At 66.8% G+C, this 18,978-nt stretch overlaps 12 protein-coding genes across 12 annotated transcripts; 5 read left to right on the top strand and 7 right to left on the bottom strand.

The window, feature by feature from the left end:
* Positions 1-33: 33 nt before the first annotated feature.
* MICPUN_109622 (predicted protein) lies at positions 34-1,354 on the bottom strand. Its single transcript, XM_002506624.1, has one exon. It carries the CDS (start codon positions 1,276-1,278, stop codon positions 175-177), a length of 1,104 nt encoding a protein of 367 aa, XP_002506670.1. The 5' UTR covers positions 1,279-1,354; the 3' UTR covers positions 34-174.
* A 1,323-nt stretch (positions 1,355-2,677) lies between these two features.
* Positions 2,678-3,173, bottom strand: MICPUN_64716 (predicted protein; the record flags this gene model as incomplete). Its single annotated transcript, XM_002506623.1, has 2 exons — positions 2,678-2,988; positions 3,155-3,173. The coding sequence occupies 2 exons, from the start codon at positions 3,171-3,173 to the stop codon at positions 2,678-2,680; spliced, it is 330 nt and encodes a 109-aa protein (XP_002506669.1).
* Positions 3,174-3,382: 209 nt separating this feature from the next.
* On the top strand, positions 3,383-4,714 carry MICPUN_69269 (predicted protein; the record flags this gene model as incomplete). Its single annotated transcript, XM_002506776.1, has 3 exons — positions 3,383-3,930; positions 4,063-4,300; positions 4,349-4,714. Coding segments are annotated over 3 exons (1,152 nt in total), but the record flags the coding sequence as incomplete, so codon positions are not given.
* Positions 4,715-4,811: 97 nt separating this feature from the next.
* On the bottom strand, positions 4,812-5,534 carry MICPUN_64714 (predicted protein; the record flags this gene model as incomplete). The annotated part of the gene is made up of 1 exon (XM_002506622.1): positions 4,812-5,534. The coding sequence occupies one exon, from the start codon at positions 5,532-5,534 to the stop codon at positions 4,812-4,814; it is 723 nt and encodes a 240-aa protein (XP_002506668.1).
* A 348-nt stretch (positions 5,535-5,882) lies between these two features.
* On the top strand, positions 5,883-7,426 carry MICPUN_92603 (predicted protein). Its single transcript, XM_002506775.1, has 2 exons — positions 5,883-6,186; positions 6,599-7,426. The coding sequence occupies exons 1-2, from the start codon at positions 5,928-5,930 to the stop codon at positions 7,132-7,134; spliced, it is 795 nt and encodes a 264-aa protein (XP_002506821.1). The 5' UTR covers positions 5,883-5,927; the 3' UTR covers positions 7,135-7,426.
* Positions 7,422-8,297, bottom strand: MICPUN_104524 (predicted protein; the record flags this gene model as incomplete). The annotated part of the gene is made up of 1 exon (XM_002506621.1): positions 7,422-8,297. One exon carries the CDS (start codon positions 8,295-8,297, stop codon positions 7,422-7,424), a length of 876 nt encoding a protein of 291 aa, XP_002506667.1.
* Positions 8,298-8,739: 442 nt separating this feature from the next.
* MICPUN_104523 (predicted protein) lies at positions 8,740-10,435 on the bottom strand (the record flags this gene model as incomplete). Its single annotated transcript, XM_002506620.1, has 2 exons — positions 8,740-10,093; positions 10,290-10,435. 2 exons carry the CDS (start codon positions 10,433-10,435, stop codon positions 8,740-8,742), a joined length of 1,500 nt encoding a protein of 499 aa, XP_002506666.1.
* A 316-nt stretch (positions 10,436-10,751) lies between these two features.
* MICPUN_64710 (predicted protein) lies at positions 10,752-11,507 on the top strand (the record flags this gene model as incomplete). The annotated part of the gene is made up of 1 exon (XM_002506774.1): positions 10,752-11,507. The coding sequence occupies one exon, from the start codon at positions 10,752-10,754 to the stop codon at positions 11,505-11,507; it is 756 nt and encodes a 251-aa protein (XP_002506820.1).
* A 182-nt stretch (positions 11,508-11,689) lies between these two features.
* On the bottom strand, positions 11,690-12,625 carry MICPUN_64709 (predicted protein; the record flags this gene model as incomplete). Its single annotated transcript, XM_002506619.1, has 1 exon — positions 11,690-12,625. One exon carries the CDS (start codon positions 12,623-12,625, stop codon positions 11,690-11,692), a length of 936 nt encoding a protein of 311 aa, XP_002506665.1.
* A 152-nt stretch (positions 12,626-12,777) lies between these two features.
* On the top strand, positions 12,778-16,335 carry MICPUN_104521 (predicted protein; the record flags this gene model as incomplete). The annotated part of the gene is made up of 1 exon (XM_002506773.1): positions 12,778-16,335. One exon carries the CDS (start codon positions 12,778-12,780, stop codon positions 16,333-16,335), a length of 3,558 nt encoding a protein of 1,185 aa, XP_002506819.1.
* Positions 16,336-16,407: 72 nt separating this feature from the next.
* Positions 16,408-17,863, bottom strand: MICPUN_64707 (predicted protein; the record flags this gene model as incomplete). Its single annotated transcript, XM_002506618.1, has 2 exons — positions 16,408-17,148; positions 17,219-17,863. 2 exons carry the CDS (start codon positions 17,861-17,863, stop codon positions 16,408-16,410), a joined length of 1,386 nt encoding a protein of 461 aa, XP_002506664.1.
* Positions 17,864-18,067: 204 nt separating this feature from the next.
* Positions 18,068-18,919, top strand: TRX1 (thioredoxin like protein; the record flags this gene model as incomplete). The annotated part of the gene is made up of 1 exon (XM_002506772.1): positions 18,068-18,919. One exon carries the CDS (start codon positions 18,068-18,070, stop codon positions 18,917-18,919), a length of 852 nt encoding a protein of 283 aa, XP_002506818.1.
* Between the last annotated feature and the right edge of the window lie 59 nt (positions 18,920-18,978).

Below are 18,978 nucleotides of genomic sequence, written 5' to 3'. Positions count from 1 at the left end.
CGGCGACGTACGGTATCGTAACGCGGGGAGGATGCTCTGCATATAACTTTTATCGTGTTTCGCGAATGAGACGACTGCGCGGCGAGACTACCGAAGAGGGACGATCCAAGAAGGACGCTCGTCTCTCATCTATCAAACACGCTCGTCCCCGACGGCGACGACGAATGAACGCCGTCAGGCTGTTTCCACGTCGCCCCCGCCGGTCCCGCCGTAGTCGACCCCGTCCTTGAACCGATACACCAGCTCCACGTCCGTTCCTTTCCTCCACAGAAATTCCTTCACCGTGGCGAGCGACATCGCGGGATCGCAAACCTCGCCGCCGCACAGTATGTCCACCAAATCCTCCGGCGCGCGGGACCCGTTCGCGTCCAGGCCCAGCTTTTGCACCACGTAGTTCACAACCTTGCGCACGCCGAGGACCCTCGGCGCGGTGACCCGCCCTTGCGACAGTTTCGGCGCATCCGGCTGCGTCTCGTGCGGCGACAGGTGAAACGAAGCCTTGGCCGAATCCGGCACTCGGTGCCTCTCCGCGACGACGTCGACGATCCACTCGGGTAAAGCGTCCTGCTCCTCCGCGCTACCCACCATCTCGCCAACCGGCATCAGCACCGCGCCGCCCTCGCCCTCGGGCTGCTCGCACACGACGCTCGGGGGCCGCGGGGGCAAGCGCCACACCCTCGCGTCCCCGCACGGGGTTAAAGAGTTGACGTCGAAATCGTTCGAGTCCAAGTCTAAATCGTCGTCGGACGAGTCCGGGGCGCGGCCGTTTTCGCACGCGATGGCCCTGACCCTCCGTACCTTCCAGTCCCGGAGTAGCATGTGCACGCACTGGACGCCGTAGTTCACCTTGAGCTCGTCGTTCGCCTCGGCGATGCCCAAGTCGATCGCGTACGCCTCCGCCTGAAACGCTCCTGATGGCATCAGCGAAATCGCGATGGACCCCGATCTGGTGTCCACCGTGAACCACGAGGGCACCGAGACTCGCGGGTTCACCTCCTTGGCGGCATCCGCGAGGGAGACGCCGCGCTCGAAGCATCGAACGCGCTCGCATTTGATGACGTCCCACAGCGAGACGGCGCCGTCGGCGTCGGCGGCGAGGATGCGCGTCCTGTCCGACGTTTGAACGTGTTCGACGATGGGCGGGGTGGACTCGATCGTCGCCGTGGGGGTGCCGTGGATCGGGTCGGCGCCCGCCCGGCTCGCGTTCTTGCCCCCCCACGCGTTGCTCATTCGCGCCGAGCCCGCCCTGCCCGGCGTGAGTTTCGGGGACACCGACATCGGCGAGTCCTTGTGCGACCCGAATCGATGCCCGGGTACGGAGCCTCCCCGGTGCCCCGGCGTGAACGCGTGCTCGTCGTCCCTCCAGTCCACGTCGCATCGCCACCTTCGGATCCCGCATCCCATCGTGCACGCCCAGACGCCGTCGCCGGCAGAGGAATCGTGGGAATCGAGGGTGAGCGACAGGACGCCCTTCTCCTCCTCGAAGAGCAACGCGGATCGCCTGTGCGCCAAGTCGGTGGCGTAGACGCCGCCGTCGGCGCCGCCCGAGTAGCAGACGTGCCAGCTGGCGTCCATGGCGACGCTCCACACCGAGCAGTGGTGCACTTGATGCACCGTCTGCACGCACCGCTGCTGCCCGAGGTCCCACAGCCGCAGCGTGTGATCGCTCGAGCCCGTGAGGCACAGGCGGCCGTCGCCGCTCAGCGCAGCGCACCGGACGTTGCCGGAATGGCCCCGGAGCTTACAGATCCTCGCACCGGTGCGACCGTCCCACACCCTGAGCACGTTCCCGGTGCATCCGGACACGAGCGTGTTACCGGCGTCGTCGATGGCCAGCGCGTACGCAGACTCCTTCTGGCCCTCTAGGTCGACCACCAGATCCGTCGACTCTCCTCCGGAAACCCCGCTCGATCTACCAAAGTCGACGACGGCCGTGGCGCGCTGCGCGTCCCACAGGAAGAGGTTGTCGCACTCGCCCAGACCCGCCGAGGCGAACCGGGCGCAGCCGGCGTCTCCCGTCGCGAGCTTCATGACGTAATCGCGATGCCGCGTGAGGGACGCCACGCACCTGTGACTGTCATTCGCGGATGGAGAGTCGATGGACCACACCTTCACGCTGCTGTCGGACGACGCGGAGAGCAAAAAGTTGCCGTCGCCCGTGCGGAGGTGCGCCACGTCGTTGACCCAGGACGAGTGACCCTCCCACGCCTCGACGCATTCGGTCGCGTTCGAGCCCGAGCCCGAGCCCGAGCCCGACGGTCCGCCCTTGCGCTTGGAATTCGAAGAGTCCCGCGCGAGCGCGTCGAGGCTCCACGCGCGGACCGTGCCGTCCCTGCCCGCGGTGTACAGCTGCGTGCCGTTCGTTCCGCCGCCGCCGCCGCACGCGGGCGCCAGCGCGCACGCGTTCACGCCCCCCACGTGTCGCTCATCAAAGTCGGGGTGTCGAAGGAGGTAGGAGATCTTTCTCGGCCGGCGAAATCTACCGGGTTCCTCCTCCCTCTCCTTGGCGCCGAGCTTGACGCCGCCGAACTTGCCGTGGCCGTACATCAGAAGCTGGCTAACTAACGAGTCTTATTAGGTTGGATCACGGCCGCCGCGGTGCACAGCTGTGTCGTTGGTTCGTTCGAGACGCGACCCGACGGCGCTGGAAACCCGACGGCGCTGGAAAGACAGACGCTCAAAAGAGGTGGCAGATGTTGTAGAAGAGGGTCCAGAAGAGCACGAAGGTTCCGAAGCCGAGGGACGCTCCGTCGACGATCACCTTGTCGATGCCGACGAAGTACTTCGAGGGCTTGAACCCGCACTTGGCGACGACCGCGCCTCCGATGGCAACGTTGGCCGCGACGAACGCGGCGAAGCCTTTGAGATCGGTGAGCCCGAGGCAGCCGCAGACGATGCCCGCGACGATGGCGAGGAACTGGAAGACGACGCCGTTTACCTTGGCGTTGTTGGCGACCTTCTCGGGGTCGATGACGATGAGCTTCTTGCCTGAATGTGGGGTGTTCGGCGCGGGGACGACGAGGGGTCAGCGCGATGCCTTCCTTCTCCGGTCGGATCGGAGGATCTGGCGCGGGAACGACGAGGGAATTTTCGCGACGAGGGAGGGTGCCCCGGGGCGCGCGCCAGATCGGGCGGGTAGAGTCCGCGGACGCACTTGCGGACTGAGCGGACATCTGCTCGCGTCGAGGACGCGTGTGTTGTCGCCGGCGCTGGAGCGAGCGGGTGAGCCTCGGTCGAATGCGCGGACGCCCGAGCGGCTGCGCGGGTCTTGTGTGCGCGCGATCTAGGGCTGGACACTGCTGCGATAGAGGCGCTGCCCGGGCTCTAACAAAGTGAGGATGAAAATGCGGAGGGGGCGCGGCACAGAGAGTCGACGCCCGTCATGGAGCCGGCGCTGAGGGCCGCGGTCGAGGCCGTCCACGCCAGCCCCCTGCGCGCGGTCCTGCACGTCACCGGCGGCGGCGCGCAGAGCGTGGGCTGGATCGCGGCGGTCCCCGGCGCGTCTCGCACGCTCATCGACGCCAGAGTCCCGTACGCGCGCGAGTCCATGGCGGACGCGCTGGCCTCCGGCCCGCCCGCGCAGTTCGTCAGCGCGTCGACCGCCAGGGACATGGCGGTCGCCGCGTACCGCCGCGGCGCCCGGCTGTGCGGCGGCGACCGCCACCTGGTGGGGCTGGGGTGCACCTGCGCGCTGACGTCGCACCCGCCCAAGCGCGGCGAGCACCGATGCCACGTCGCCACCTTCGGCGCGCGCGGGTTCGCCGAGTACGTCCTGACGATGGAGAAGGGCAGGCGCGATCGGTGGGAGGAGGACGGGCTCGCGTCAGCCCTCGTGGTGCAGGCCCTGGCGGACGCGGCCGCGGAGGCGGAGGCGGACGGAGACGCCGACGCGAGATCTCACGACGGGTCGCATCATCAACAAAATCAACCGTCCGCAATCATGGCGGGGCGAGTGGTTCCGCCCGGGGATGTCTTCGAACGCACGCGCACGCCTCTGGGGGACCCGCTCGAGTACCTCATCCGCGGCGACGGCGACGTCGTGGAGTTCTCCCCCGTCGCCAGCTGTGGTTCGCTCGTCTGCACAGCTGTCGGCGTCGCGCCCCGGCCGGACAGCTGTGTCGTTCTACCCGGATCGTTCAACCCGCTGCACGACGGGCACCGATCGATGCTCGAACGCGCGATCGCGATGCGCCCGCGCGGCTCCGTCCCGGTGTACGAGCTCGCGGTGACGAACGCGGACAAGGGGACGCTGCCGACGGCGGAGGTGAGGCGGCGCGTCGAGCAGTTCGCGGGGGAAGGAGTCGATTCGGGAGGGTCGGGCGTGGATGCGGATCAACAACAAGGCGAGTCATCCTCCCATGCTCGGCTGTGGTTGACGCGCGCGCCGCTGTACAGCCAGAAGGCGGCGCTCATGCCCGGCGCCACCTTCGTCCTGGGGCACGACACCGCCGTGCGGCTGTTGAACCCGAGGTACTACGGCGGCGAGGGGGAGATGCGAGCGGCGCTGCGGACGATGCGCGCGACGGGATGCACGTTCATCGTCGCCGGCCGGGTGGAGCAGGACGCGGGGAACGCGGGGGACGGGGCGTCAGGGAGGTTCCTGACGCTGAGGGACGTCGACGTCCCGAGCGAGTTTGTCGGCATGTTCGAGGATCTCGGTGATTGGAGGATGGACGTGTCGTCGACGGCGCTGAGAGCCGCGAAGGATGCGGGGAATGCGGGTGGGAATGGAGGAAAGTGACGCGCGGACGAGGCGCGGAAGGAGAACGGGGAATGTATTTCTAGATTTCTAAGTTACGAAGGTACCGGCGTCACACCACCTTTGCGTCTCCGTCTCCGTCGAGGACCACACGAAGGTCCTCGGGTATGGGTCCCGCGAGCATCTTGGTGAGCTGAATGTCCGCGCCCTCCCGCAGGCTCTTCCTACCCATGACGTAGTTGCTGAGAGCGATATTACACGCGAACGCCTGGAGATACCATCCCTGCTGGTGTATATGAGGCAGCGGAAGGAGCGCCATATGCGTGAGTCCAAAGAAAATGTTCATCGTGGCGAATAGTGCGACACCCATGCCACAAACGATCCACCCGACGAGCGCCCCGTTCGCCTTGACCAGTCCGCTCAACACGAACGCAACGAAACTCAATATCGTCCCGTTATTGATGAATAAGAATGCCCACCCGATTATCTTACATCCGGCATACACTGAGGTCAGGTCCGGAGTCGAGACTGCAATCACGCTCACTGTTGAAAAGATTATCGACACGACCAACATCAGCACAGCCAGAGATGCGATGCTCGTGGCTGCGATGCCGAGATTGTCGGTGACTTGATTATCCACCAACGTCGAGGCGAAGAAGAGCAATAGTCCGCCACTGACGATGCTGACCTCGGCGCAGACCCAAAACCGTTGGGGCCTTCGTTCGGGAGGGAGCAAAAAAACATCGAAGAAGAACGCTGCGAATCCGAGCGGCGCCTTCCCTGACAAGTCCGTGGAGAAGAACTGTCTGATGTCATCGCAGGCCATGACATCCATGACATTACTTGTAGGTGTGGATGGCGCCAAACCCGGCGAGACCCGATTGCCCATCGACTCGCCCCTAACGGCGGAGAACATGCCGCGCCTCGTCAAATGTGTACCTTCGCCTTCGTATCGAACTCTGTTCCAATCTGTCGGGCGGTGGCTGGCTGGTATCGGCGGTCCTCGCAGGAAAGTTGCCAATTTCGTGGGCCCGTTTTGTAACCAGAGAGTCGCTCCTGACTGATTGCCGTATGATTTTATCGCGACGCGCAAAACCCTGAACGTCGAGGGATAAAGCGAGTCTCCCGCACGCCCCGGTCGCACACTATAGGCGCGTCGCTCCGTGCGTAGCGCAGGTCGTCCCGCCGTTTAACGGTCCACGCGACAACCTAGAGAGTCAGAGAGACAATGGCGGCCTTCGCCATCACCCAGGCCTTCGCCGGGCTCACCCTCCGCGGCTCTTCCGCCGGGAACGTGGCCACCTCCAAGCCCATCGCTGCCAAGGCGCATTTCGGCGGCGTCCGCGCGCTCGGAAAGAGCGCCTTCGCGCAGCGCGCGAAGGCTCAGCGCCTCCAGGTTCGCGCCGATGCCGAGGCTGATGATGCCTCCGAGGCCCCCGCCGCGCCGGAGGCCTCCATGGACGAGGGTGACGCCCCCCGCCCGCGCGGTGAGTACCCCCGACCAACGCTTCGGCGAGACGCAGATTTCCTCGTCTCCACGGCGCCAGCTGTGGGACGTGTCGCCCTTTTTTCCCGACGACGCGGTGACGTCACGACCCCGCGACGCGCGATGCGACCGCCGAGACCCGCCGAGGATGCGCGCGATGGCACGTCCACGACGTCCGCGCATCGTTAGGTCGCGTATCGGCCGCATCGCACCGCGCGAAGGCCGCCCCGCGCGCCCATCCCCGGCGGTCGCTTTTTCGTGGTTTAGGGCATTGGTCGACCCGGTGTGGATAAGGAGCGCACCACACTGGCAGCTCGGTCAGGAAAAAGCCACAGACAAAAAAAAGCCCCACAAAAAAAACCCGACCACTCGCTGACCCTCCCCGCCCCCCGAATCCTACCCCCGTTCAACAGCTCGCGGTCGCGGTCGCGGTCGCGGTCGCGGTCGCGGCAAGCCCGAGGGCGACGGTCTCACCGAGAACGTCGTCCAGGTGCAGCGCGTGACCAAGGTTACCAAAGGTGGCTCCAACATGTCCTTTCGCGCCACCGTCGTCGTCGGCGACGGCGCCGGCAAGGTCGGCGTGGGCTGCGCCAAGGCTCGCGAGGTCCAGGTGGCGGTCACCAAGGCGGCCGCCGACGCCCGCAAGCAGATGGTGAGCGTCCCCATCGCCAAGGGCGCGTCGTTCCCGCACAGGGTCACCGTGAAGGGGTCCGGCGGCGCCGTCGTGATGCTTCGCCCGGCGGGGCCCGGTACGGGCGTAATCGCGGGTGGCTCGTGCCGCACCGTCCTCGAGCTCGCGGGGTACAAGAACTGCTTCGCGAAGCAGCTCGGGAGCTCCAACCCGCTCAACAACGCCCGCGCGGTCGTCAAGGGTCTCGCGGAGATGCGCACTTACAAGCAGGTCGCCGCCGAGAGGGACATGACCGTGGAGGAACTCTTCGCCGCGTAAAAGATTGTTTTCCGTTGAAACCCTTAATGTTAGTTGGGGTGGGAAACTTTAGGTGCGAGCGAAGCGGCGAAGGCGGTGTTTCGGTGATTTTGGAAGGGTGAAGAGAGAGACGCGTCGAGAGGCGTCTCGACGCGATGAATGAGGAAAAAGTTGACAGCAGCTGCGCAGGAGAGCGGAGGCGGCGGCGTGCCCCTCCCGATTCTTTTATTAGGGTGTTTTGCCACAAACACGCGAACGACTACTCGGCCGTGCTACTATCTCTATATGTAATATAATGCGGTCGACGGTTACGAAACTTGCGTCGGGGTGACCCTTCGCTTCTTGCACGGGTCATCCAACCTCGGCGTCTCCCTCTTTCTCTCGGGCTCGGGAGGGTAGATGCGCGGCAAGCCGTTCCGAGGGCGACCCCATTTGACTTCAAAGCGCATGTACAGCATCGGTCGCATGACACGCGTGGACGTGTTCGCGAGGCCTCGGTGCCAGCACCTGTAGTTCATGACGCAGATCGTGCCGGGTTCGTCCGCCTCGAAGAGGTAGCTTTCGCCGGTGTGCATGTTTTCCGGTGAGTCTGCTTTTTCAGTCACTTCTTTCGTCCTGAGTCGCTCTGGGAGTTCGCCCTCTTTCAGACCGGGCTCTGCGTTGACTTTGTGCGAGCCTTTGATTATCTGGAGCGGCCCCGGCAAGCCGCCGCCTTCACGGTTCCGTCGGGCGTTGTTCCGTCCTCTTCGTTCCATTCCGAGTCGGGAGGTGGTCATGAATGCGATGAACGTCTTTCCCCTGTCCTCACCGAGTGAATCGCCATCCTGATGCCAGTTCTGGACGGCGTCTCCGGGCCTCGAGACGACGCAGCCGAGGCCGAATCGTCCGTTTTCATCAACGATGTGCCGCACCGTGTTCACCCCGTAATCATCACTCTCTTCGTCGCTGCTATCAGGGTAGCCGCCCGCCAGAAACGTTCTTACTGTTTCCTTGAGCTGATGCGCAGCGCTGGCCATGCCTCTATCGGACCCATCATAATCATCGAAAAGGGATCGAAAAGGGATGTCCATGTCGATCCTGCCCCCGACACGAGGCTGAAAGCCGGGGAACTGTGCGGCGAGCTTTTCCTCGGGGTCGTACCTCGTCAGTTGCTCGGCCGAGACACCCTTGGAGGCGGCATCCATGAGGGTGGCGTGATAATGTCCCCAAACCTCGCTCACGACTGTTCCCCAGTCGACGTCGTGGCTCGGGGTGCGAATATCTTCGAAAGGGATGCTGGTATGTCTCGAACGCCACTTGTCCGCGAGGGCCTGAACCCTACGATCAACGTCATCACCCCGTACCCAGCTTTGACGTACTCCTAGTTCTTTTCTCGCCGCATCGTGCACGTCGCCGAGATCTCGCTGAGGGCACTCGGGGATCTCGTAGCAGTAGCGCTCGCCATCCCTGCGCGGACGAAGAACCACGAACCCGTCCCTCTCAAGCGCCACGTGCGCGGCGTGAATGCCGGAGGGATTCGGGTCCCCCTCCTCGCCGATCACCGGCTCGCGCATCGAGTTGAGATCTTCCTCTCGTCAGTCGACTTGGAAATAATAATGTTATAACAACGCCGATGGCTCACGCTCGTCAGTCCGCGCCGCCCGTCCTCGCCCTCTTCACCGCGGTCTCGTCGTCGTCCCCTCGTTGCCTCTTCCTCTCACCCTCCGGGATGTAATTCCCGCTCAGGACGTACCCGCCGCTCCCCGCCGTCGTCGTCATCGTCGGGTGAGTCCGCCGAGGTAACACCTGGTGCCTGCGAAGCCACGGTTCCTGCAGCGTCAAGTTCACCGCGGAGCTCGACCTGCGCAACTCGTCCAACGCTTCCGCGAGAGGCTGCGGCGCGTACGACCACACCGCGAACGGCGCGGACGGCGCCAGCAGCGGAAGGAGCTTCGCGAGCGCCGACGACGGGTCCAGCGCGGGGGCGGCGAGGATGAGCGAGGTGAATCCCTGCGCCGGCGAAGCAAGCTCGCGAATCAGCGCGGGAGACGCGGACTCGATGCGCCGCGAGCGCCATCCCTCCGGCCGTTCGCGAGGCACCCGCTCCTGAAGAGCGTCTTTATCCCCCTCGGCGTCTTTACCCCCCTCGGCGTCTTTACCCCCCTCGGCGTCTTTACCTCCCTCGGCTTCATCCCCCTCGGCTTTATCAACCCCGTCCGCGGCTCCGTTCGCGTTCCCCGAATCTATTTCCTTGGCCGAATCGTCCTCATCCCCTTCTCCGCCTATGCCGGCGTGTCGCGCCCTCGCCGCGATGAGCTCCGTCACCGGCGCCGTCGCGATGCTCTCCCGCTCCGCGTCTCCCAAGTTCATCAGCCTCGCGATGTCCAAACTCGGCGCCGACGGCCCGGTGTGCCCCGCCACGACTCGACCGCGGCCGCCCATTCGCTCGGCGACGGCGCCGACAATCAATCCGCCACACGTCTCCACTATGAGCGGCTGCGCCTCCGCGCCCACGTTGCCCAGCGCCAACAGCATCCCCAGCGCGTCGTACCGCACGTAGTTGGTCGCCGCGGGCTGCTTGTGGAAGTACGCCTCGCACACGGCGCGCGGCGTGGGTCGCCTCGCTCGGCACCGCACCAGATGTTTCCGTAACTTCTTCTTGACGTACTTTTCCTGCGCGTACGCCGTCTTCTTGGCGAACGTGGCGCTCGACGCGGCAAGGGCTTCGACGAGCGAACGCCCCCCGACGCCCTCGCGCTTGAGCCTGGCGATGTCGTGCTGATCCATTCGTTGCGCGCTGTTGTCGCGCATGTCGTTGACGTCGGCGTTGTTGCGGTCGTCGTCGATGGCGTTGATGGCGTCGTCGCCCGCGGTCCACTCGGGGGGATCGGGCTGCGCGGGGTAGAGCACGCCGTCCTGGTCCACCTCGTACGTGGACCCGAACGGGGCGCCGATGAGCGGCGCGAGGCTGACGTCCTTGTGCTTACCGATGACCGCGGTCCTGTTCGTTCGTTCGTTCGATGAGGGGGATGCGCGAGGGATCAGCGTGGAGATGGACGGAAGATGAGGCGGCGGCGGCGGCGGTGGGTCGATGCGCGAGATGGACGACGAGGCACGGACGACGAGGCACTCGCGCGGGGGGGCGATGGTGGACGTCGCGTCTCGGGGCGGTGCTCGCGGTCGGCCGAGGGACGCACCCGTCGCGCTTGAGCTTGATGAACGCCCACTTGTCCCCGTTCATCTCCAGCAGCACCGTGTCCCCGACTCCCATCGCGGGCGCGGTCTTCACGCCCGGGAGCGTCGGTGGCGGTGGCGCGCCCGGAAGTCCGCCCAGTTCCGTCATGTTCGTCGGCGTATCGGCGGCGGGATCGGGACGCGCGCGCGCGCGGGAGGGGGAGGGGGGGTCGGTGTTCCGCGGGCGGCGCGGTCGGGGCGGTCGCGGCACTGCCGACGGCGCGCGGCGAACAACGACTTTCTCACTCGGTCGCTCTCGCCCCGTCTCAGCCCGTCAGCTGGTCAGCGCGACGGGACCAGACACGTCCGAGAGGTGATTCTAGGAACAACCGGGCCGAGTCTACGGGTCTCGATTTGTATATAAAGACACGTCTCGTTTTGCCGCGCTTTTCAAAAGCCGCGAGCGCCGCCGGTCCCGTCCCTCGATGTCCGCGCCTCATCACGCCGGGAGGAGCCCCCCGCGGTGCGACCCCTTCGACCTCATCCGCGACGCGAGCGCGCGCGGGATCGCGCCGCGAGGCGACGGGCGCGAACGAGGAAACGCGGCCGAGCCGTGTCAAAGGGAGGAGGCGGCGGAGGTTGAGGAGGTTGAGGAGGTTGGGGCGGTTGGGGTGGAACCTCCGCGACCGGCGTCGCCGACGCCCGCCGCGCCGCGCGCCCTCCACCGGACCGCACGCCGCGAAAGGAACAGCTCGGTCGCGCGCGCGGAGCTCCTGGAGATGGAGCGCGAGGCTCGAGCGCTCCGAAAAGAAGAGGACGCGTGGTATGTAAGAGACGGTATATGCGCAAAGGTCCCACCGCGAGTTGTTCGCGAGGACGCGTCGCGTCGAGTAAACCGAGAAGAACCCGCGCGGTGCCGCGTCCCGAGGTATCCGCCGCCGCTCCCGAGGTCCCTCGAGGTGGTGCCGACGATCTTCGTCCTCGAAGCCAAGGCGCGGCGCGAGGAGGAGGAGGTGAGCGCACAGAAGCGGCGCGCTCTCGCCGCGGCGTGGGCCAAGGTCAAGTCCGTCGCCGCGTCGTCGCGGGCGAGGGCCGCCGCGCTCGCGACGGAACGCGCGCGGGACGAGGCGGAACGCGCGCGAGCGGAGGCGGAGGAGGCGGTTTTAGCGGCGAGGGCGGCGCGGGATAGCCTCGAAAAGATCCAGACGCGTGTGAGAGGTTCCGATGAGAGGTTCCGATGAGAGGTTCCTTCCCGACGTGTTTCGAGCTCGGGCGCGACCGACTCGAAGCGATCGACGGGAAGCGACGCGTACCTAGACGCGATCTAGACGAGGACGGTGCGACGACGACGACGACGACGAATATGATAGCGCACAGAACAGCGATGTTTTCGTTACCAAACCATAAAAGTCATGACCAAAACTCACAGCCGCTCGGGCGCGTCCGTCCCGTCCATGACCAGCGCCACCATCGCGTCCGTGAACGCCTCTACCCGGGTGTTGTGCACGCTGTGCTCCGCGTTCTCGAACACGCAGTCCCGCACCCTCCACTCGCTCGACCCGTCCCTTTGAAGTATCCACTCCACGCCGCCCAACCCATCCTTCTCGGCGCACGTGCCGGGCTCGTCGAACGGCGCTCGCCACAGGTGCACGATTGGCGCGGGCTGGCGCATCGCCGCGAACCGCTCGATCTGCTTGACGGCGAGCGCGGCGTCGTCCACCGCGAGCACGCGCTCGTACGCCAGCGCGTACCCCAGCGGATTGACCAGCGACGTCCACTCACCGGCCGAAGTTTCTATGATGCGTCCCCGCGCGGCGTAGCCCTCGCATCGTTCGCGGGTCATGACGTCCGGCATGGCTGCGGCGAGGTTCGCGACCACCTCCTCGCGCGTGGGTGCGGTCAGGACGCATCGCCTGAGCGCGTCGTGGTCGAACTTGGGCGCGCGCCGGATCGAGCAGTCCATGTCCTCGACGACGACGTGGTCGACGGCATCGGGAAAATCCGCCGCCGCTCGCAGCGCGACGCGCGAGCCCATCGAGTGCCCGACGATCGTGAACGTGTCCTTGCCGCCGGCTCCATGTGCGGTCATGTGTGCGCGCGCGCACGCGACGACGTCCGCGGCGAGCGCCGCCGGGGAGAAATCGTCCTCGTCCCCTACGGGCGTCAGCCCGTGGCCGCGGAGGTCCAAGGCGAGGATGCTAGGCGCCCTGTGCCGATGGGGCCCGTCGGGGGACGCGCACCTGGCGCGGACCGCGTCCCACGTCCCGGAGAAGGATTCGAGACCGTGGACGAGGACGACGAGCGGAGGGTTCGCGCCTCTGCCGGCCTGGAAGGTGGCGCGGACGTTCGGCGCGGCCATGGCGATCGCGCCGCGGAGCATGGCGCGCGCGCGGTTGGTGAGTGCGACGACGGACCGTCCGAGGTTCCGTTCGAGATGAAGTGGGCGCCGGAGACGTTAACAACATTTGAAGTTGACCGCGCCGCTCCGGAGCACGCACGCGGCGCCCCGCGATGGGGCGACACGCGCTCCGCGCGGTGACGTCCGCGGACGTCGCCGCGCTCCTTCCACCCGCGCGCGAGCCCGGCGCCCGATGCTTCACCGCCGCGTGCGTCGCACCGGGCGGAAACCGATTCTACCTCGGAGACGACGAGGGCGCCGTCGTGGCGTGCCGAGTCGTCCGCGGGATGGAGAACGCGGGCGGCGAGCTCGGCGCGAGCGTGCGCGTCGACGCCGTCGCGAACGTGGTGGACGACGACATCGTCAACCACGCGCCCTTTGAGGACTCCGACGACGACGACGACGACGACGACGACGACGGTCGTGAGCTGTCGCTGCGCGTCATGCAGCTCGAGTACCTCCCGTCGATGCACGCGCTCGTCGCGCTCACGCCGAGACGGGGCGTGACGATACACCACCTCTCTCATCACGGGTCGAACGCGTCTGACGTGACGATCCGCAGCGGGCGCGTCTCGGGAACGTCCGGCGCGGTCGCCTTCGCGCTCGACGCGTCCGGCGCGCATCCGAGCTGCGTCGCCGTGTCCCGAGCAGGCAAGAACCGATCCGTGACGTTTCGCGAGATCGTCCGCCAAGACGACTACGAGCGCCAAAACCCATCGTTTGGCGATCGCCCGCGCCGGTTCAAACCTCGCGCCACCGCCGTGCCGTTCGGGAGAGACGTCCGCCTCGGCGCGGCGCACCCGGCGCTGTCGCTGACGTGGCACGCGGACGTGGCGAAGCTCGTGGTCGGCAACGGCCGGTGGTACCACCTCGTGGACGCGCGCGACGGCGCGTGCGCGGACGTCGTGCCGATGAACTCGATGGGATCTGATCGCCGCACGGAGTCTCTAGAAACATCGAGAAGGTTTCCGACGACGTTTGCCATCGTCGAAGGGGACGGGTCACGCGCGGTGGTGTGCGTGACGGGGACGCGCGCGGCGGTGGTGTCGCCGCTCGGAGAACCCGCGGGAAAAGCGCTTCGACTGGGCGGTGACTCACCGGGCGGTGACTCACCGGGCGGCGCGTACTCCCTGGCGTTCGCCGCGCCGTACCTCGTCGCCGCGCCCGTGCGTGGGTCGGCTCCCGCGGCGGTGTTCGACCGCGCCGTCTCAAACGGCGAGCACATAGCGGAGGGAGTCGAACCCGTGCAGTTCCTCTCGCTGTTCGACGGCGCCGCGCGTGATGGAACGACACACGTCGCCGGCGAGGGCGTCGCGGGGACGCTGGTGGCGTGCTCCGGGTCTTTGGTCGAGGTGTACGCGAAAGCGCCCGTGATTGCGCAGGTGAAGGGCATGCTGTCGACGCCGGGGTGGTGGGAGCCGGCGACGCGGCTGGCGGACGCGCAGCGCGAGGATTTGGATCATTCTTGCGACGAACGCAACCGAGTGGCCTTGGACGAGGGTGCCGAGGGTGCCGAGGGTGCCGAGGAGGACACGTTCAGTTCGCCACCGCCGTGGATCGTCGCGCACGCCGAGGCTGGCTTCTGCGCGGCGAGGGCGCTGGACTTTGCATCGGCGTGCGTTCACTGGCGTCGAGCGGGTGATAAAATCGTGAGACCCGTGGAGGACGTGGCGAGGACGTTTCTGCCCAGGCTGCTTCCCCGGCCGCCGGAGGAGGAGACGGTTTCTTCTTCCGGGGTGGTTTCGCCCGAGGTTTCTTCTTTAGGGGTGGCGGCGTCGAGTCGGCATGAGGGCGCCGGCAGTGTTCGAAGGAGGAGGTTTTGGAACCTGGCGCCGCCCCCCGCGGACTTGGACAGCTTGGTCTCGGCGACGATGCGCGCGATGGCGGCGGGGACGACGCGAGCCGCTCGCCGGAGCGTCGCGCCCATCACGGGCGACGTCCGCACGGGCGGCGTCATCACGGGCCCCATCGCGCCCATCGATCCAAACGTGGTGCATCCGATCACGCATCCGGCGCACACGCGTTGGGACACCGCAAATCCAAAGAAGGACCGACCGAATGAATCCCTCGGGCCCGAGGATTCGACCGGGGGTTCGACTTTCGACGAGACGCTCCTTCGCGCGAAGCGCGCGCTGTCGTCGTACCTCTCCGCGCACCGAACAAACGCGCCTGGGTTCGAGCTGAACACCGTGTGCCTCGCGCTTTGGGCGGAGTGCGGGGAATGCGACGCTTTGGAACAAACGCTGGCGTCCTTCGCGAACGCGTTCGAAGTCGTCACCGGTGAACAGGGCGTTAAAAAAAACGCCAAATCCCGCCCGTACGACGCGGACGTCGTCAAGGACGCGTGCAGGCGCAACTCCAGGTGGCACGCCCTGGCGATTCTGCTCGATACGCACGGGAGGCGGCCGCGGGGGGAACGCGACGAGACGGACGCGGTGGAGACGTGGCGCGCGCTCGCGAATGGGGAGAAGAGGGAGGGGGGGGATTTTACTTTTATTTCGGGGGACGGGACGAGCAACGTAGGGGGTGCCGACCTACTAGGGGGTGCCGTGCGAAGGCTCGGCGCGCGAAGGGTCGGGTGCGACTTCGCGACGGCGGCGCTCGTTCGCGTCGCGGATGATTTCGCGAATCGTCGGACGGATGACGAAATCCGGCTCTTCGCGGAACGACACCTGGCGTGGATCGCCGACGCGAACCCCCGAAACGCGCTCGAGCTGCTCACGCACCCGCGAATCGGCGCGTGCGTCCCTACACGCACGGCGCTTCGCGTCCTGGACGAATCCCCGGCGTGCGGAACCGCGGAACCCGCGGAGTACCTCCGAGCGATGATGGCGTCGTTTGCGAGTGGCGCCTTCGTTCGTCGGGGCCCCTCGGATATCGACGCCAAAGATTTGCAAACCAAGTACGCTCTGGCGCTCGTTAACGCCGCCAGGGACCCTAACGTCGCCAGCGGCGCGCACCGGGACCACGCCACGGAGCTTCATAACTTCTTGAGCTCATACTCGGACGGCCCGTGCGACGCCGCGGTCGTCGCGAGGGCGATCGACCCGCGGGGACTCACCGAATCCGACGCCAGGGGCGATTTACGCGGCTGTAAAAGTCTCGTCAGTCGGGACGGCGAAGCGCTCGGCGCGGATCCGTGCACAATCCGCGGGTTCGAGTCCCACCTGGTGCTGCTCCGCCGGCGGCTCGGCGACCACGCCGCGGCGATTCGTCTCATACTGGACGTTATAACGCACGAGGGAGGCGTCGCCGGCGCGGAAGCCGCGGCGGAGAAGTACGTCGAGCGGTGTCAATCCGGCAGGGCCGCGAGGAGAACCGTTCGGTTATTGGGCGAAATCGATCACGGGATCGCGGGCGGCGAATCGCGAACGGGCACGTGGCGCGGCGACGGCGACGCGGACGTGACCGCCGCGCTGTTGAACGCGTACGTGAGGCGCTCGACGCCGCCGCGGTGGGCGCAGGCGGCGAGGGTGGTGTCCAACCCCAACGTCAGGGTCGACGTCGACGGCGCGCTCGCGATGCTCCCGATGCATGGGGGTGCCGAGGGTGCCGAGGGCGTCGCGCTGTTCGAGAGGGCCGTGCGGCGCAGGGACGCGGCGAATCGCGCGGCGGAGGCGGCGCGGAGGGAGGCGCGGGAGGCGGCGGAGGCGGAGGCGCGATCGGGGTGAGACGGCAGAGGAGACAGCTTGATACTAAAAAGCATACTAAAAAGCATACTAAAAAGCTCGGTCAAAGCTCGGTCACAAAGTCCTGTACGCGGCCAAGACGTCCTCGACGCGCCCGAACGCCTCCTCGAACCCGTCCACCCCCACGCCGTGCTCCTCGTACTGGTGCAGGTACGCTCCCGCGTCCCTCATCTGATACGCCCGAGCGAGCATTCTCCCGATCGGCGGGCAGCTCGTCTGGCAGTTGGTCAGCGTCGTCGCGCACATCTCGTACCCGTTGAACCTCGTCGGCGACCACGCCACCGTGAGCGGGGACGGGGACCAGGTCGGGTAGAGCCTCGGGTCCGCCATCGGCGTCGCGTCCGCAACGTCCGCGTCTCGCCCGCGAAGAAACAACATCGACGCGATCGATTTAGTCGCCACCCGACCAGTCACCGCCCGACCAGTCACCGCCCCGGGTTCTAACCCCCAGTCCAGACCCTCCTCCAGCGTCGTCCCCGTCAGCAGCATCTGCCGCGTTCGCTTCAGCAGCGACGGCCACTGGAACGTGGTAAACTCAACGCTCTTTGGCGGCATCGTCGGCGTTTGCCGCAGCGAAAGCAACCGAGTCTTCGAGTGGCAGCACAGGTCCATCGACAAGTCGTGCAGGTTCGCGAGTCCCCTGCCGGACCCTCCGCCGCCCGGCGTGCCCCCCGCCGGGTCCCTTCGCGCCGCCGGGAGCAGCACCCCCGCCAGCTGCGACGCGGCGACGGCGTTCATATCCCCGAACGTCGGCCTCTCCACGCCGAGCAACTTGACGCACGTCTGATGCAGCTCCTAAACGGCAATTGTGGAAACGAACGTCAGTGGTTACGGGTCATCGGAAACGAAACGAAAGGAACCATACCTCGTTTTGAACGATCGCGACGCCGTCGCTGCTGTCGAGCAGCGACGACAGCGTTAACAGCGTGTTGTACGCCTGGACGATCACCTCGCCGCTCTCGTACGGCCACACGCAGTGGTTCATCAACGTCGACGTGGGGTACTCGTCGCGTAACGCATCCGCCACGTACGCGCCCAGCCCGGCGCCGGTGCCGCCAGCCATGGACTGCATGAGCACGAAGCCGCCCATGTGATCGCACGCCTCGGCTTCCTTGGCGACGAGGTCGAGGACGTCGTGGCGAACGGCGTCGCCGTACGTGTGGTACCCGCGCGCCCAGTTGTTGCCCGAACCCGACTGGAACGCGAGGGTTCGGTCGCCGTCGTACCGCCAACGGCCCGTCTTTCTCGCGCGTCGCAGCGACGACTGAACCACCTTGGGCTCCATGTCGATCAGCACCGCCCTGGCGACCGGCGCCATGTAGGACGTGGACGCGCCGCTGACGTCGGCGTCGTGCTCGTCCCGGTGCGGCTCGCGGAAGAAAGCTCGGCGGATGCCCGCGCGGTCGCGCGCGGGATGCGCGTCGATCTCGGCGCTCAGGGTGTCGAAGAGCTCGGCGCCAACCTGGTTGCCGCACTGCCCCAGCTGGACGGTGACGACGCTCCCGGGCATCGCGACGACGTCCCGGAAGGAGGCACGCGGCTCCCGGATGCGCGGGCGGGTGGATGCGCGGGCGATACCCCGGCGCGCTTTCGCTTCTGTCGCTCACGGTTTAAACTCGGGCCGTCCGATGCTGGTATTTCTCGCCCCCGCCAGCTGTGCATTCTACATTCTATCCCGTGAGCCGCGGGGTGCACCAACACGGAGGCGGATACCATGTCTTGCGACGCCGGCTGGTCGTCCGCGGCGTGCACCAAGTGCGTGGGCCAAGGGTCCATCCCCGCCGCCGACGGCTTCGACCCGTGCCCGCAGTGCGGAGGCGCGGGCAAGGTGCGAACCCGATCGGCGTGCTGCGCGCGCCACGACGACGAAGCGGAGATCGGCCACTCTTCGGGGGGGGGACACGGCCACGGCCACGGCCACGGCCACGGGGGGGGGCCCGGGTCTCCGGTCTTCGGCGCGATCGGCCCGCCGGGCAGCACCCTGCCGGGGTTCACCGGCGTGATACCCGCGTCCCTGGAGGAACTCTTCGCCAACCTGGAACTCGTCAACCACGAGGGCGATCCGGTGGTGGCGAAGGAGGCGTTCGAGAACAAGGTGGTGGGCGTGTACTTTAGCGCGTCGCACTGCCCGGCGTGCGTACGGTTCTCCCCGACCCTAAACGCCTTCACAGAACGAAACGCGTCCGATTACGTCACCGTCCTCGTTCCGGGCGACAAGGACGAGGCGTCCGCGGCGCGGTATCACAAGGAAGTTCTGGGCGCCAATTTCCTCTCCGTCCCGCACGGCAGCATCCACCGAACGCTCCTGATGACCGCGTACGGCGTGTACGCCATCCCCGCGCTGCACGTGTGGCACTTTCGCGACGCGAAGCACGTCACCGCCTGGGGGCACACGGCGGTGACGAGGGCGCCGGAGACGTGCGTCAGGGACTGGCACGCGGGAGAGCCGGGGTGGTCGTGGTTCGACGTGGCGGGGGTGCCAAAGTCGTGGCGGTGCGTGGGGGTGCCCAACTCTATGGTTCGCAAACCGTTGCTCACCGCGGAAGGAGGCGCCGCGGAAGCGTGAGGAGGTGCCACGTGAGGTGCCTCGTCGTTGTACCGTACGTCGTCTACCATACACGAGCG

The sequence above is a fragment of the Micromonas commoda genome, chromosome 16, assembly GCF_000090985.2.
Source record: "Micromonas commoda chromosome 16, complete sequence".
Lineage (NCBI taxonomy): Eukaryota > Viridiplantae > Chlorophyta > Mamiellophyceae > Mamiellales > Mamiellaceae > Micromonas > Micromonas commoda.
The sequence above is the reverse complement of the archived record's forward strand: the minus strand, read 5'-3'. Positions and strand labels throughout refer to the sequence as shown.